The sequence below is a fragment of the Manis pentadactyla genome, chromosome 5 (assembly GCF_030020395.1).
Source record: "Manis pentadactyla isolate mManPen7 chromosome 5, mManPen7.hap1, whole genome shotgun sequence".
Lineage (NCBI taxonomy): Eukaryota > Metazoa > Chordata > Mammalia > Pholidota > Manidae > Manis > Manis pentadactyla.
The window spans coordinates 125781438-125800532 of record NC_080023.1 but is presented as its reverse complement, the minus strand read 5'-3'; the positions used below and the strand labels follow the sequence as shown (position 1 = coordinate 125800532).

Here is a 19095-nt window from a genome sequence, read left to right as displayed (position 1 = left end):
ATGCCAAAATGAATTTAGAGCTATATGTGACTGTCTGTGTAGCAGGGTATTAAATTCCTGGAGAGGATTTTTTTCCCTCAAGCGAACTTTTACTGTTTTTTGTTACTTTCATTTTCCTTTGAGCTTTAGCTTTTTAGAATTTTTACTCATCTTTTCAACATATACCCTGATCATTAAATAATTAAACCTTTAACAGGCAGGATAACAAGAGACTCTATGGATAAAGATGAGGTTGGAAACTCACCTGTACAACCTTTTGGCTCATCTTGGGAGAAGATTGCCATGCCAGATTATCTTTATGTATTCATGAATACTATTCTAACAAGGGTGGATTAAAAGATGTACATAAAGGGCAGTTGTAATGGAAGGAATAACAGTAATATTCACCCTGACAAAACATGATAATGCTTTCACAAGTTGCTATTTGCTCTTATTGCTAAATTAGATGCATATTAAGTTAGTATCCTTTATGACTATCTGCTATTTTACAGATGAACTAGAAGAGAAAGAATATATCTTTCAGAATTTAGAAGTCCCTCACATAGTCATAAAATAATTGCATAGAGAATATCCATTTAATCCAGAATCAATGGTATGTTAACCAGGTGGATTTGTCCTGAAAATACAAGGAAGGAAGTCCATATGAAGGTAGATGTAGTCTCTACTTACCTTTAATTCTTAGTTTTATACTGAACTCTGAAGTAACCATGATCTTTGCTGTTGCTGTTTCCTAAATGCAGAATTTCAGAGTCAGATATCAGGTCTATAGTGTGAAGATACATCTATATTAAACCAGGAATAACTGTCGCTGAAATTGGGGTACAAAATCTTGGAAGATTAAACAGCTGTGAAGGTTGATTATGGAAATCAAAGAGGAAGGAGCATCAGAAGAAGGCCAGCACTTTCTTCCCACACCCCAGGCAAGTGATACTGGGGACTCTCAGTTCACAAGTAAGTATGTGTGTGCTCCTCTTTGTAACTCTGAAAATGCAAATTAGGTCAACTAAAAACATTCACATGTAGTCACAGAAACTTGGGTCCTAACAAATTGACTAATATTTTTCATTTGCACTATTTATTTTGGTGTTGTGAGTCTGTGATATGTCTCTCATCTTTTATCTTGAGTGATATAGATGATAGTCCGTGAAATGGTTAAATATCAAATAGTAGAATCAAAGGTCTTGAATGTGTATTTAGACACTAAAAAATACTAAGTACACTTTCTATTTAGCATTTATATAATCTCATGAGGAGTTATTTTTTGGAACATGAAATATTTTCTCTTTCAAACCAAAGACATTTGAATTCAAAGCATCAGGGCACAGCAGTCACACTGGACAACTGGGCTGCCGCTGCCATGCTGATAGCACCTAGTCTCACCAGCACAACAGCCTGGGGATTTGGCCGAGATCCGCATTTCAACATTAAGATTGGTTTTTGTGCTATTCAAATAATTAAAATCATTGGAAGAATTGTATGTTTTCTCTCATGGTTAAAATTTGAGAGTTTGGGTGTTTATTGTTTAGCATGAATTGTGTCTTTTATTTTTTGAAGAGTCCAGTTGTCCAGTTATTTAACACTGGCAAGCATATTCCTAACCTCTCATTTAATTTGCATTATAAAAATAACCTTTAGAAAGCTGCATTAGTTGGATGGGTGATTTGAGAAATTTGGTTGTCAAAGCTTACAATAGAGTTAATAACATTTTTAAAAATCCACACTATTTGAAATTAACGAAGACCTACTTAATGACTGTCATTCTAACCTCTTGGAAAGTATAAAATGGTTACCTACAGTATTTTGAAATGTCAGTAGGAGAAAATAATAAATGGTTGCCATGCAAATAAATGTGAAGTCTGTGAATAGAAAAACAGATGATTTTTATACAGAGAAGTGATTCTAACATTAGTGACCAAATACGGTAAATTTAAATTATATCTGATAAATGCACCAATAAAAATTAACAAGGAGAGGGCTTTTAGAGTACTCTTACATTTATTGCCAAGTAGTTTACTTTTCTATAAACTTTGATTTTGCTTCTTTGGCCACCCATGAATCGTCGCAAACACCATCCCAGTCCTCACCCACCTTTGTTCAGGAGGCCCCTGTGCTGTTCAGGGTCTTCGGGCGTCACCTCCACATCATCACTCACCACAGGCTGATCCTCCTACTTTCTAGCCTTACCTTCTTTTTCAGGCTCACTTTCTTCACACTTCATCTAAATCATTTATCATGTTAACTGATTTTTTGAAAATTACCAAAAAAGGAATAGAAACACTTACCTGAAGGTTGATTTGAGCTATCAATAAGTTGGTAGAATAACCACCACTCTAATGTCCTCTATAACCAAACCAAAGATATACCCTTTATTAACAACTTCCTATTTACAGCAAGTTGAATTGGTCTGAACGAAGAATCTAAATAACAGCATACTTTAGTGAGGGCATCCTGTCTGAAGCTTCTACCTCTGTCTGCATTATATCTCAAAGAAACACAAACACTTGAAAAATATGTTTAGTATTTGTCACAGCTTACAAAAACAGTATTTCTGAGTTTCTTTATGGCCATGGAGCCAAATAGATCAATAAAATCTTTGTCATATCTAGTTCTGCTCTGAGAACTCTGAGAAACAACTGCCTATGAGTGTGAATGATTAACTGAGTTTATTCGTTCCATCAGCTAATGTATTTATACATTCTGGGCAGGTTGAAACATAGTGATGCACACTAACATATTTTTGATAATGAGTTGAATATCTCTAATCTGAATCCATACCTATTATTTATAGGTATTCAGAAGACTCCAAATGAACCACAGTTGGAATTCATCCTTGGTAAGGAATTCCATTTTATTTGTATCAATAAGTATAACAGTGATTTGTGTATCTACTTTGCAACCTTAGGCATATTACTTATATCATTCTATATTTTACAAACTTTTGTGAACACTGTTCAATAACAAAATTCAGTCTATAAAGTAAGTGTTATTTTCCCCGATTTATAAGAATCTGAACTCTGGGGCAGGTCAGTTCACTATCCAAGGATATATGGTTTGGTGGTAATAGAATCACACCTCTCAACCTGGTGCCCACCACTCATTCTAACACGGTGACTGGATTTTGGTGCTATGCAATTTTGTTGAAATCCATGTGTCTAATTGTCTATACCTTCGGCTGAATACTTGGTGCATGCAGAGTTTTTCCTTTGTCTTCTTTCATGGCATTTGCAAGGTTCTTTCAGCCTCATTCAAAAATATCTCCTTACTCTTCCATCTTTATTTTGTGGAGGCTTGGCATTTGAGAATTTAACTTTACTTCTAAGCAACTTCTAATTAAAATACAAAAAGTGAAACAAAACTTGCTTAAGCAATTTTAAAGATCTATCACAGGTAGAAATTTGTAACTTCATCCAAAGATGAATTTAAAATATGCACTCTGACTCTGTTCTGCTACTTATCTGGTGAGTGGAAATTGCTTTATGCTTGCATCTGGGATGACTGCAAAATGCCATTAGCGAGTTAACTACAAAATGGTATTTAAAGAGGGTAAAAATATGGTTCATAGGAAATATTTAGAGAGGTTGTTTTTTTTTCCTCTTTCATGGTTCTGAAATATGTTGAAAGTTTACCAATATCTTTACTTTTTATTTGTGATAAAGTTTATAGAATCATACATGCACATGTTCAACTTCATATACAGAGACTGTATACATTTTAGTATCTAAATCCTTAAATTTTAACATATATTATTATAAAGTTATGGGCAAACTGAAATATAAATATTCACTATCTATACAGTCATACCTTAGAGATATCTCAGGTTCAGTTCCAGACTACTGCAATAAAGTGAATATTGCAATAAAACAAGTCAAATGAATTATTTGGTTTGAAGGGAACAACCCATAAGTGGAGCAATCAGAACATGTACAGCATTTATCAATTAAGTTTGCTATTTATATGGGTGTCATTTGTGGTACCACCAACAATTACAAGAGTAATGTTAAAGATCAATTCTTTACAGACCAACATAACAAATATAACAATAATGAATAAGCTTGAAATGTTGTAAGAATTACCAAAATGTAACACAGAGAAACAGAAACACAAAATGTAACACTCATTACCAAAATGAGCAAATCCTGTTGTAAAAATGGTACCAATAGATTTACTTGATGCAGGGTTGCTACCAACCTTTTATAATTTTTTTCAAAATTTGTAAAAAATGCAGTATCTGTGAAGCCCAATAAAGTGAAGCACAATAAAATGAGGTATACCTATAGTACTTTTTGATGTTTCCAAGTCCCATTTATTTTAGAAATATACATTGTCATAATCTAATTAAATAGGTTTCAAACGTACAGTCTGCTCAAAAATATTATGTTTTGAAGCATAACTTACTGAGATAGTTACATTACATATATATTATTTTTTATTTAATTGTTTTCCTTTTATAGTTGACTATTTTTAGAGCAGTTTTAGGTTCACAGAAAAATTGAACAGAAGGTACAGAGATTTTCCCTTGAAAAACACAGAACCTCCTCCATTTTCAACATTACCTGCCAGTGGTACACTTGTTATAGTTGATGAACTTCCACTGATACGTCATCATCATCCTAAATCCATAGTTTACATTACAGTTTATTCCTGGTGGCGTACATTCTATGGGTTTGAATAATGTTTAATGACTTTTTCCATCATTATAGTATCACACATAGGGAGTGTTTTCACTGCCCTAAAATCCTCTGTGCTCTATCAATTCATCTCCCCCCGCCGCACCAGCTCTGGAAACCACTGATCTTCTTACTGTCTCAATAGTTTTACTTTCTCCAGAATGTCAGATAGTTGGAATCACACAGTATGTGGCCCTTTCAGAGTGGCTTCTTTTATTTAGTAATAAGCATTTAAGTTTCTCCTATATCTTTCCATGGCTTGACAGCTCATTTCTTTTTAATGCTGGATAATATTCCATTGTCTGGATATGTCCCAGTTTATTTGTCCATTCATCTACCAAAGGACATTTTATTGCTTCCAACTTTTGGCAATTATGAATAAAACTGCTATAAACATCTGTGTGCAAGTTTTTGTGTAGACATAACTTTTCAACACTATTGGGTGAGTACAAGGAGCATAATTTCTGGATCTTATGGTAATAGTATGTTTAGTTTTGTGAGAAATTGCCAAACTATCTTCTAAAGTGGCTGTGCCATTCTGTATTCCTGCCAGCAGTGTATGAGAGTTCCTATTACTTCACATCCTTACTATCATTTAGTGTTATCAGTGTTCTGGATTTTGATATAGTTCCTTTTTAAAAAAACTTGATTTTTGTTAAAAATATAGCTAGAATGTGCTGTAAGTTAAGGACCAGATTTTGTATTTTCCCAGTTATTTAGAAATAGACTCAATGTTAAAACACAGGAAACTTCTGTGGTAACACCAATAAATTTATGTATGTATATAATATATGAAATAAAATAAAATACAGAAAGTAAATAAAATTTAAATTTAAAAAAGTATATACTTTTTTCCTAGACAGTTCCCAGATGCTGTCAGATATAGGCCTAGGTAACTCTAGATTTACTGATTGTAACTCTTGCTACTTGAGCCTTCATCTATTCATCTTTCATTTTTAAAAGAACTTCTTCATTTTTCCCTCTTTTTAGCAGACTTCTGAAAAAATGCCGATTTGTTAGTGAGTCAGCATATTTTGAAACACATATAAAGCCTTATTTGCATCCTGGAGAAAGGGGAAATCTGAAGGAAGCAGAAAATTGGAGTAGAGGCGGTTAGTCAGACATGGAGGTGTGGCCAATTTTCAAGAGACAACATGCTTGGGCCTCTATCTTCTCTTTCAGTTATTCATCCGTCTGGTTCAAAGTCCTAGCTATCCTATTTGTTTTGAAACAGTAGCAATGCTCTTGTCACTTATATTCCTGGCTTTGAATCATAGATCTAAGAAATGAACAGCTCTGAGAATCTATTCATAATATATATTCTTCACATTTCAAACACTTCACTTTTTTCCTGTTTATTCAAAAAATACATTAGAATTCTTAACAATTTTATCATAGGGCAGGAAATGCCTGATGAGTAAACAAAAGGCTATTTAGAGTCTCGAGGAAATTGTCTTGTTGATCCTGGAAGACACAATCCCCAAACTATTTGTTATGCTCCTTAGCACTGTAAGATCTTCACCTGTACTGTTTTGTGAATAATTTTTTGTTATAAACTATTCTTTCTAGATCATTACAGTTAAACCCATGTAGATTTTACTGTAATATATGTCATATTTTCTTTCAGTTTTTTTCTTTGAAAATAATACAAATTCTTTAACACTTCACCAATCATATAGTTAATTTTATTTCATAATTAAGAGATAATAGCTTCTTAAATACTTTTATCATTGTTTAAGAATGTGCATATTTACTTGATCAGAAAAAAAGCAAAGCATCTTAATAAAAAAGTAGAGGATAAAAATAAAATAAGGTAGTAGGGTTTTTTTTCCCCCACCTAATTTTCCAATGGAATTTTTGATATTTGATTCTCAATTCTTTACCCATGTATTCAAGTAAATTGAGAATTTCAGTGGCTTTGCTTCTTAAATTGGGAAAACAGCTATGCTAATTTTGCTGGTGTCATCTTTCTTTGTATAAGTTATTTTCCATTGAGGATTTTTTTTCTGCCTTTTCTGTATGTCACTCTAAAATCATTATCTTTCTGAAGTTCCTCTGTTACATCTTTATTCAAGTAAATGAGGTAGGAGATGCTTAGTCCATTGAGCACACTATTTGGCTAAAAATGTTTTAAGCATGTATTGAAAAATGAATATCTTATGACCATTATCAACTATATTTCTAGAGGTTGGCCTCATTTAAATAATGCACCTGCAACTCTGCTTCCACATTTCTTTCACTGTTTCTTTTGCATATACTGATATCTTTTTATCTTCACAAAGATAAATAATCAAAAACCCCAGAGAACAGAGATTTTGTTGATAGTTCAGTAAAATTATTTTCATTTCAACGATGCTGGCATTTAAGAAGAAGGATCATTTCTTAAAATCTGGGTATATGTCTTTCCTGAAACAACTGCAGAAAATATATAGAGAAGACCACTCTTGACAAAGATATAAAATAAATTTCTATGAACTATTTAAGTTTATCCTCCCAATTATGCTTGTAATGTTTATTATTATGTACCTCCATTTGCAATTTTCAGAGTCAGTAGAATACTTGTAAGAATATGTTTTCATATTTTTATATGGACACATGTATTGTAAATCCAAAACAATAGGCAATGATACATGTTTAATACAAAGGAGAGAATAGCATGTGTGTGTGCCTATGATCTTTGTGCTCTTTACTTGGCATTGTGAAATATTCTTGAAATAATTTATACCTTGAGGCTGATACCTAATGGAAGCCAAATGACTAGATACAGGGTACATTGAAAGGGAAGCAGAGGGGGGCAGGCTCTGGTAGATATTTATGCAGCAGGTAATAGGGTCATAAGAATGGGAATACTTGGTGTTCACGGATAGTAAATTAGGTTGGTGGTTTGATCAGGCATGAAAGTAAGTTATGAGTTGACCTGGTCTTGAAGTAAAAAGAGCCACAGGGGAAATGGCAGAACAGTGAAGGACCATTTGCTGGACTACAGGAATGCCAAGGTCAAAGTAGGATAACTGTAGGATAGAAGAGATTCTGACCCAATGAGATCTCCTAGTCTTCCCTGCCTCTCACCCTCTCCGACGACCCCTGGCTGTATGATCTTCCTGGGTATTGGGTACTACTGATCCTCTAGTGAGTAGGGATAGGGAGAAGGGATTCAAACCCAACTGACTGTTAGATCCCTTGCCTTTTCTGAAGCTGTCCTATCACATATCTATTTATAAACTTACAGGATGATTTTTTTCCAGAGACTTTATTTTGAACTGAAAATGTGTTAACTCCTTCCTGTAGGTCTTGTAAGTACATAAAGTAGGATTAATCTCAGATTCAAATTACTTAACAGAGCCTTACTTTATTTTCCAGTTTTCTCTAAAACTGATAGATCTATATTAACTGCTCAAAATTTCATAATAATATAGGAAAATTATCACAGACAAAAATCAATAATAATGTAGATATACATCAGTTATCTGCGATGTCACATATCATCCTACATTTTCAGACATAGTTAACCCTTTTTATAACTGTTTTGCCATCTCATTTCTTGACTTTTCTCCAAATATTTCAAATTCAGAATGAAGGAAAGCATAGGCCACTATATTCCATCCCCAACTACAATTCAAATAATATGTGTTGTCTTATTTTTATAGTAAAACATATAGTCTTAAGATGGAATATTATGAAGTTACTAACAATCACCTGCCAAAAGGATAACTCATCCACCAAGGAAATACAAAAGTTTCCAAAGCAAGACAAAAAGCTATATGTACAGTGTGACCCTTTTTAACTCTCTGTGTCTGAATGTACAGAACAATAAGGCTGGAAGAATATATATGAGTGTCTTTAATGGTTATCACACATTGGTAGAATTTTTATTTCCTTTGTTATGTGTTCCTATATCTCCCCAAATCTCTGCAATGTGCCCATGTAAATGTCACAGTCACAGTCTTTATCTTTGATTAGCTCAAAGTATAATGAGAGAGGTCAAATTATAATTAGACTCCTGCAGTCATTCATTAAAAGACCCTTCAAAACTAAGCTATTTCTCAGGGGCCTCTAGGAATACAGATATGGAAAGGCTCCAACTAGTATAGGAAATAATAGTCAAGAAAGGCTCCCCAAGGAAGACTAACTAAATCCAATTTTTGAAGGGAGAAAACAGGATGAGGATAGAAAGAAGAAAGGAGGAATTGCAGGCTGCACTAGGAGAGCAGCATAAGCAGACATCGGGTGCTTAGAACAAGAAAAAGACTCCAAATGCAGAAAGCACACACACACGAAGCATGCATTCGGTAGTTATTTATCATTGCACCAAACTGCATATAGAAAGACCAGTCATCTTGTCTTCCTAAAAGAGAAAATGGAAACTGTTTTCTCAGATAGGATTTTTGATTCATCCACTTACTGATCCTTTGGTATGGAAAAATCAGTGACTTCAAATGCATTATAGGAAATTAACTTCACATTCTCTCTGCAAGCCAAGTCAGTTCTAACAAACATAATGTGGCTAAATAGACACATTGAAGTGCACAACTTGTAGAAACTGTTTTCTCTGTGGAAAAGGCAGATTAAAAGAAAAGTCATATGGATATGCCATCCACTATACACCTGTACTAGGTAAATGATGTATATCATTCTAGAATTTCATGGTTAAAATTCAGTGTGATAGCAACCTTATATTATGGTACAGTGACAAGATGCCCTTAAGTTGGTAACCTCAAATATCAGAGTGACTCTCAAGGGGAGACTATCCTCTTTGGTTGTTAAGGTTTTATCCTTAAGAGTGCTGATTCTAACTAAATACTTTGTTCTTCTGTTGGATCAGAGATTATGTGTACTGATTGTGGATTTTGTATGTGGAGCCACTCTATTTCTAATAGCCCAGTTAGAAAAAAAGTCATGTAAATCCTGTGATCACTTTTCTGTATTCAGGATTTGAAGATGTATGTAAAAATGTGCCCAAATGGGCAAGCTGCACAAAAACAGTCTCATTTCTTCACAGACACAGCATTTATAGCTTACTAGCGCCTTCATTAATCTGCATGTCAGGTCCACTCATACTTTATGAATTGCTGTAAATCAGGCATTGTTTTATGTTTCTCTAAAAGAAAAAATCTAGAAGGCTAAATTTACCAGTTCTTTCTGGTGTTCACACTTAAACTCTCCTGATGGTGTGTGTTCCATAAATGATTATAAAGCTCTGACTTTTTAAAGTTCCAGTGGGAGAATGGAAGTGGGGAAGCAGTATAGCTCACCAGCTAAGACATGGGAATGCAAAGCCAGTTGCTAGCATTTGCATCCTGTCTTTGTTAATACCTAGCCACTTGGCCTTAGAAAAATTATACAATGTCTCTGAATCTGTTTTCTTATCTGTAAAATGGGAAGGGTATTAGTATCTATCTTACAAAGTTCTTGTTAGGATTAAATGAGTTAATATATATAAAGCACTTAAACTGTTATCTGACATACTTAATAATTGGTTGACCTTTATTGTTTTGAATATAACCTTGGGTGAATCACTTTATCACACACAAAGGGTACTTCTTGAGCAGGGGTTCTTGACTGCATTTTGTGCATAATAATTACTATCACTTACTGAATTCCTTCTAGGTGCCAGATATAAGGATGTACCCTGTTTTAAAAGTGTTTTATTTCTGCTCCTACAACAGACCAGATAGGTGCTTTCCACTATTCATGTTTTACAGATGAATTCAGTCGCTTGCCCAAGGGCATAAGGCTAGGAAGTGGAGGAATATAGATTTTAACTCTGAAGGCCATGTTCTTTGTGGTTGATTATTAGTGGTAAGGGTAAGGGAAAGGGAAGACAATAAAAGATTATCTAAGACCTGAATAATGTTTCTGTATGATGAAATAATTAGAGATTTAATTGAAAGAAGAGAAAATTTACCCATGAGAGTTCAAAACAGGCTTGCCGTGTGGGTAGTGGTTTTGGTGACTCGAGATACAATGTGTACAACAGTTGAAATGTAGTCTGTTCCTGCTGGTCTAAATCCTTGCTGGCACTCTTCAGGGGGTTGAGGGATGTGACTTCAGTTAATAAGCGAGAAGCATATAAGAGAACAAACTTCTCTTCTTCCCACTTCCTTTTTGCCACAAGGGCATCATTTAACTGAATTTTGTTGTGATAAGTTATCTCTATTCTTCTTGTCACATTTCATTCTGATTAATATACCACAGGAGCTTTTAATTAAAGGAAATCTTTGACAGGTTTAACTTCACAGGCCTAAATTGCTTGTTCTACCTAAGTTGAGCAAATTATTTATTACATTAGAGGGTTTTTATTTTTTTAATGTACACTTTCTACCTTCTCTAGTTGTTACTTTCATCCATGATCAACATGCAGCCAGTTTCTTTCTCTTCCTATGTGATTTACCTAATTGCGTTCTTCCCTCCATTGTCTAATTACTGAAAGCGGCTGGTCACCGGGAGAGGTCTGTCATTGTGGCATCTGTTGCTGCTTATGGGTAATTGAGGAATCAAGGTTACCTGGGGGCTTTGCCCATTAGGTGGTTGTGCTTTGTGTAAAGTCGAAATCCACTCAGGTTATGAGGGAGAAAGGTCCCCTGATGCTGCTGTCTGTGTGGCTGAAATTTGTCAGTCAGCCTTCTTACGGAGCAGATGGCATCCAAGTGTATCCTAGGCCACCTGGGAACAATGTCCTTGGGGAAAGGAGAAACCTAGTGGAGTGGAACACGAGATTAAAGAAAAGTCCCTTCACATTACCATTGCATGAAACAATCTTTTTTCCAAATACATCTTACTTGGGCTTTGACCTTTTACAGTTGGCAGAGTGGGGCTGTCCCCGTCTAACAGCCGAGGGAACTGATTCTCAGAATGGTTAAGTGACTTGCCTGTAGTCATGGATCTCCCACAAGAACGCACAAAGCTTTTCAAGTGCTTTGCCCTTAACTCCAAAATTATCTCTACTTTACCACTGACAGAGAAATTGCTATTGGCTGTTATCTACAGTGGTAAGACGGCCTGAGTCAGTTTGAGCAGGAAAGGGATTCCCTGGTCAAATCTTGTGAAATTCAGAATGTCAGTTTTATCTCAATACTCAAAGAACTTAAACAATCTCTTTCTCTGAGCAGTTTAAAAATCTATGGCTTTAAATAACATTTATGGACTTTTGCTTCCAAAATTTGTAACTCTTGTTTTCACTTTTCCATGGAGCTCTCTATTTCCATTTTCAGCTGGCTTGTAGGTATCTCCACTTGCATGTCTAGGAGGTATTTTAAACTCAAGACAGTTAAAACCTAATTTCTTGATTCCCATTCCTGTACTCCGAAATATTTATTCCTCCATGATGCCCATTCCCCTTAAAATGCATCACCATCCACTTAACAGAAATTCTCAAACTACAACTCTTTCTTAATTCTTCTTTTTCCCTAACTTCACATCCAGTCCATCATCAGGTCCTATAATGTCTACATTGAAAATATATTCTGAATTTGACCGCCTCTCTTCATTGCAACCAGTACCATTTAAGCCGCCGTCAGGTCTTGACCTGGGCCAGTAGGGGAATCCTTATCGGTCTGCTTTCATCTGCTCCTGCTCCTCATAGTCCCTTCCTGATAGAAGAGCCAGAAAAATCTTTTAAAAATATAAATGTGATTTCTTCACCAACCTAGTTAAAATCCTCCAATGGCTTCCATTTCACTTAGAATAAAAGGAAAACATCTTAGCACATTCTACAAAGATCTTGAGGAGCAGGCAGTTCTTACCTTGCCTCTGCCAATCTTCTAGCTCAGTCTGCGTCAACCTCACTGATCTTTTTGCTTCTCAAATGGGCCAGATATTTGGGTCTTTGCATGTGTTGTTTCCCTTCAGCTGGCTTCTTGGTATATTTTAGGTCTCAGGTGAAAGGTCACCTCAACAGAAAAGCTTTTCCTGATCCACACTCCCCACCCCTACACTCTCAATTTAATCACTCCACTTAAAATCCTTACTAAATTATTTACTTAAACTTTATGTCCCACTATACTTACTATAAGCTCCATAAAATAGGGAACTTGTTTTCTTGTTCACTGCTATAAAACTGTCTCCTAGAATCATGTTAGGCACATTCATTCAATAAATATCCATGAACTGAACGCATGCATGCCTGCCATTGCTTTTTTCCTTTCACATTTCTTCATAAAATAAATTTATATATTTTGAAATGTTTAGTAATTATTGCTAACACAATTGTTTGCAAAAAGCAATTCATTTAAAATTTCTCAATGAATACTGTTATTTAACCATTGATATTTTGTTGTTAGCGAAATATTAAGAAGAATAGAGCTTTACTGCCCTTGAGGTTCTTCTAGAGAAAACTCACAGGAGGTATCAGTCATGGGCAGCACTAAACAAGTGGGTCCTGTGGCTAGACTATATAGCTGACAACTGCTCACCTGAGTAGAATTATATGTCCCAAATTCTTCATAAGTTACTTCAAGATTCCTGTATTATGACAGCATCAGGAAGCATGCAATCTTCATAAGAGATGCTCTTAAGAACATACACATAAATATAAAAAGAAGCATAACAGACAACTGAAATAGTAGAAATGGACTGGAGTCCAGAGATTTGAGGTTACATTTTAGCCTACAAAATGTGACCCTGAGAGAAAGCAGTACAGAGGCAGTGTTTGAGGATATGGGCTGGGGCTGCCATCCTGGCGACCTTTGAATCCTGATTCCGCTGCCAACTACCTGTGGGACTCTGTAAACAATTTGTCTTTACTGGGTCATTAGTGAATTAAATGAGATAGTATACTTAAAGCACTAAGAAGGTCGCTGGTCTGTAAGTGTCTGATAAATAGTATTATTCTAAATTATCTTGGGTTAATCCCTTAGGTTTCTGAAACTCTTGATTCCTTATCTGTAAATTGCAGATAATAATTTCTATTTCCAAGAGTGCTTGAGCTAATATATATGAAAGTGAGAAGTACATTACTAATATATTATTAGGAATTTAATAAGTTTTATTAAAAGCATATATATTTAATTGGATCTTCACAGGCACCCAGAATACTATGATTATCATCCCTATTTCCACATTAGGGTACTGAGACACCATAACGAATCACCCAGTCGGGACTGGGATCTATGACCCTGAGCCTTTGGCTGTTCACCACACAGAGCAAGTAAGAACTGCCAAGGAGACTTTCAGTCAGAAGGTGTCTCATTCTTATCTCACTTAGTCTACCACATGCCCTGAAGAGCTGACAAGGTGGTGGTTTTGAATTTAATTTGGTAACATAAACTACTTGTCTTTTGCTCTGAAACTTCCTGTACAGCTAGGGCCCTGAAGCATCTACACTCACCTTGCAGGCACTGCTGGGCTCTAGGTTTGAAGTGTTCTCCTCGAAGATCCCACATGTCCTGAGAAGTATGTTTTTTGTTTCCTGTAAGGTCTGACTCTCTTGGAACTGCTCTTTCCCACTTTCAGATAGTGTGATTTGTGTTGTTTCCACATAATGTTGAACTTGTGGAATTGCTTCGAATAATTAGACCCTCTCTGCTCTCAAGCTAGCCCACGTTTGCCTTCTCACCTACAGGCTCACACATCCTCCTCTTGTTTCATGTTTCCTGGGTCACAGCTTATTTTTAGTTTTAGCTTATTTGTAGCAACCTTGTTTTATTTCCGGTGAGTCAGTCATCTTATGAAGGAAGAAATGACATCCTTAAAGCTCCATATTCAACATGAATATTGAGATTTTTCTTTTGTCTACAAGAGAATCACACATATGATTGACTCAAGAGACTCAAGAAAGATGGGGAAATATCTCCAACATGCTTTCAAAATGTGTCCTCCCCTCAAAGGATACCCTAGATGGAAACAGTAAAATGAGAGACTGATTGTTCCTCTAGTCCCGACTAGTCTTCCCATTCCTCCTTTCCTGTCTTGTTTCCTAATATATCTTTGTATGGCTTTGATTTAATAGTTTTAATCTACTTGTAAAATATTTGGTATCAGAGGAGCAGCAAATTCATAAGAAAAAAACTATTAATTCCACGTATAACCACTAAGGCCAATACATATATAGGAAAAAAATAAAATTACTGAAATTTTAAAAAATCACCTTAATTTAAGCACCACTGTCCAAAATTTAAGCCCTTATGTGCAATATATACCATGCATTTCTTCTAAAATATTTTGGTTGGGAAAGCATATCTATAATTTGCCCCATTCAGTTATTGGTGAAACCTAGACAATGAGTCGATACATTCTTTGTGAAATCATACAGATTGAACAACTGCTTTCCAGATTGCTTGCTACTTCCTGCCCAAACAAATGAACCTCAGATTTCCCCAGGAGATAATCAACCCCTAAAGTCAACATTCCTAGCCCCTATTGCCATTATTCTTACTCAAACCCCCCCAAATACCAGCGAGACAGCGTTTTCTGCTCTTGTTTGGAGGTCAGTACCTTCGAGCGTGCTTCTCTTAGCTCTCTGCCTTTGGTGACTCCAGCCCTGACTGTCCCGCCTCCCCTCCTGTAACTAAGTGTCTCCACCAGCCACACAGGCCTCCTCTTTAGGTTTCTGAGGTAAATCAGGGAAGCCAGCAGACTTTCCCCACTAACTCACATGCGCCGCTGGGTCCACTGATGGGCTGACTATGTTTGTGAGGAACAGAAGTCCTGTTGGGTCCCATGTAGAACTGGTAGTCCAGGAAAAGTGTTGTCATTTTGGCCTCTGTGTGGGTAAAAGGCTTACGGTTTTTCCCTGTGCTTCTTCCTCCTGCTTTGGTGATCCTCATTCTAACACTACAGATTTCCATTAACTGACTCACAATATTTCTTTCAGTATTCAGAGGGGCCTGCTTCCATCCTGGAATAACATTTTCATCCTTTCTTAAAGCAGTACATATGTTCCTGCTGAAAAGAGCAGCAGAAAGCTGCGAGCACTAGCTTCTGAAGTGGAGTATGGACTTGGAGCATGCACACAGAGCCGAGTGTGTGTGCAGCGTCTGGTGATGACACCAGGTCAGGGTGTGGCTTGCACATATAGTGTGGGATAACAAGACTGGAAGAGACATGAGCATGGACTTGTTTTTAATTCAATTTCTTGAGGATGTTGTCTCAGCCACCAAGGTAATGTTCATGTAAACAAGATGAAATAGAATTTTCTGAAGATTGATGTGAGAGACACTGAGCGAGCAGGGGAGAAGCTGGAGAATGGGAGTCTTCTGGTACTGACAACAGTGATTTGAACCAAATTTGTTCCTTTCATATGCAAATATACTGCCTTCTGTACAGCTGGCATCCTCACTGCTCGAGAGCCCAGATGGTCAGAGTGTATTTCCCGAGAGCACTCTTGTTCCAGGCACAGGCTCCTTTTTTCTCTCTAGATTCTTCAATGATACGAGTGCTCAGTGGATAGTTTATTTTTGTACGTATAGTGGTCCCAACTAAAGAAGTAAATTGCATCTTCTCAGCCATTTTTTTTTCTTTTAAAAGGCAAACACTGTTTTTATTAAGCACACAGATACACATAAAATATAGTGGCATACTTTATTTTGTTCTGTTATGGGGAAAAGTAACAAATTTTATTTCAGGACCTAATTCCCAACAATGTGAATCCAGCATTTTACATCAAAGAAAGCAGTTTAATTTATAAGTGAGTCAATTGTAATGGAAATTAGGAGCAGTGGTGCTCAAATCTCAGCATAGTATCTAAAGTAATTTATCTATAACAAAATCTCTTAAATTCCCTCTTGCAAATTATTACCTATAGTCCTCAATAACCCTGTCATCTGCTTCTTCTCTATGGCATTAGTCTGATCCTTTCCTCAAGATTTATTTGTATTCTATTATCAGAGCATTGAGAGTCTTAAAATTCTTGTTATGAAGCTAAATCACTATTGAACAAGCAGAGGACCAGACAGAACAGAATGATGTTATTGGGAAAAAAATTAGTCTGCTGAATACTAAACTATTGGTAAAAAATAAATACAGAAAAAGTAGTCTTCATCTTTTAGCCATATGTTGTGATCTATAAATTTGACTAAGTAGTAAAAAACATGGATATGGAACTATAAGGCATATGATTGCATTTTATGTAATAGGCATATTATTCTGGATATGAGCTAACACAAGCTTAACACATAACAGATTCCATGTTCCATGCAGGAGCAAAAACAGTCTAGCATTATTTCAGTATGTCTAAAAGATTCTTGCATTAGGATGTCTTTCTTTATTTCTTCAGTCTGTGTGTGTGTGTGTATTGATTCCTTGGGTTGATTTCTTATCTTTTAACCTTAAACACTGAGTTGTTTTATTTTTTCCCAGACCTTCTAGAAACCTATAATTAATAGTATTGGTTCACATTATGTAGGTATACTTAGCCTCCTTGAAAAATCAGGCTCTGGAAAACAAAATAAAACCCAAAAAAGGAGAAGAAAAAAGAATTACAAATTTTGTAATCATTTTCTTTTTTACTAACTTCTATACATTTTCAAAAAATTTTCCAACAAATATTGCTTATGTTGGCAGCATGCATGGTTCACCTATTCTTTAGGGAAGTGTATGTTGATTAAAATATCTGACACAATAGTTCAGGGGGAAATAACACATTTTTGTTTCATCCCTGCAAAGGCTTAAAAAAATGACTACTTAACTGAAGAAGCTGTGATGTGTTAAGAGATGCATTTCTGTTCCAGTAGTCCCAAGTCTCATAAACACACAGTGCCGACTTCAATGACCATGCTCATCTTTCAGAGTGATGAGAGAAACATACGTTAGAAAGGAAATTTGAGATAGCAGAAAAAAGAACTCAAACGAATAATGCCCAATTACAGAATGCAGGGTTGGTCAGCTGAAAATAAGCTAAAATGAACAGTGTAGCAGGATGTAACCGTACTAATGAATTAGAGACTCCGAAAGATTCGGCAGAGAATACACAATGAACATGAAAGGATATCCATTAATAGCCTTAAATCAGCTCAGCATGATATGGAGCCACATTTTCCTTAGAAGTAGCCTTAAGAAAATATTCAAAAGTGAATAGAGTGTTCCCAACTACATATGAAATTCTCATTGCATGGACATTAATATGAAGCAGGGACATTGTGCATTCTGTCATTTGACTTTACACAGTTGGGTTATCAGGGAATGCTGTGCCCTGGGAATGAGGCAGTATTGTCTTCTCAGAGGATCTGAACTGTAGAGACTGATATCTTAGGCTTCAGAAAACTGCTCTCTTAAATTCCTGAGAATGGAAGAAGAAAGAACAAAAAAGAACAAGGCAGAGGAGCTAAAAATAGGAAGGCATATTATGCTGGTAAAGTAATTAGAGAGATGCCTATTAAGGCTTTTGAAGTGTTACATATCTTTCAATGAATGATGTAAACTGATTTAATGTAGATGGAATCACTGATATAGAATGGGAACTGTAAAACCATGTAATGGAGTCCAGTAATTTATTCAGTTGGAAACATGGCCTAAATTGGCATATCAGTTGGCTAATGGCATCTAATTTTCTGGAGTACAGGGAGCAAGGATACATATGTGACATTTTTGAGAAACCTGACCAAACAATAAGAATTTGAGAAGTAAATAAAAAACCTGTGTTCTAGGCTGCAGCTTTCCCACAGCCTTAGGGAAGTGGCTAATTCCCTCAGTGGTGGTATGATGAGAGTGGTGCTTTTGAAGGAGCCTAGAGGCCAGTTAGTTCCCCAAATTCCTGTCTGTCTAAGGCTACTTTTCTATGCAAGATGTCCCCTGTCCTCTGTACCCTGGCTTTTTTGGGGGTCATGGGTTTATCTCTTCCCTTTTCCTTATGAAGAGTCTGTAGAGAGTTCAAAAGGTAAGCTTTCATCAGAGGAGAAGGTATAATTCCTTCAGGCTATTTTGGGTTCTAGCTGTAACAGTTATTTTTAATTACAAGAAAAAGAAGTCTTATTAGCATCACAGTCTTCCCTTTTGGTTTGGAGGTATACAGAGCAAAGGAGCCAGGTCTTCTAAAATCCCTTGGAACATCTCAGTTGTTAGAATAATGCCTCCCTGTGGGCCTCAACCTCTGTGTAAAGAAACCTAACCTCCCAGCTAAAACCCTGCTTAGAGGGTGAGTTGACCGTTTACATATAGCTCATCTGCTGCAGAGAGAAAAATAAAGCTTTCTGCTAGTTTTGGCTTCTCTTTGGAAGTGTCTAGTCAGAGGTGAAATTCACAAGTGTTAAGTGTGCACACCCTGTTCCACAGAAGCCAACATATTAATGATACTTATGATTTCTGAAATTAAATAATGCACTAAAAGTTTTTTAATGTTTTTATTTATATGAAAACAAGAAGTTACCAAAAAACCCCAGTATATATTTAATAAGATGCTTTTATTGAAAAACAGTAAGGTTACACAAAATCAAGACCACCCTGGATTATCCAGAGCATATAATTGCTATAAGAATATTGGATAGATAAAATTCAT

At 35.9% G+C, this 19095-nt stretch overlaps 1 protein-coding gene across 1 annotated transcript in view; it reads left to right on the top strand.

Annotated features, from left to right (window-relative positions):
• Positions 1-19095, top strand: part of INPP4B (inositol polyphosphate-4-phosphatase type II B) — a 948429-nt gene that overhangs the window by 532957 nt on the left and 396377 nt on the right. The window contains exons 6-7 of the mRNA XM_057502657.1: positions 741-951; positions 2789-2833. Coding sequence (XP_057358640.1) covers positions 861-951; positions 2789-2833 — 136 coding nt within the window. The 5' untranslated portion in view covers positions 741-860. The remainder of the gene's footprint in view (positions 1-740; positions 952-2788; positions 2834-19095) is intronic.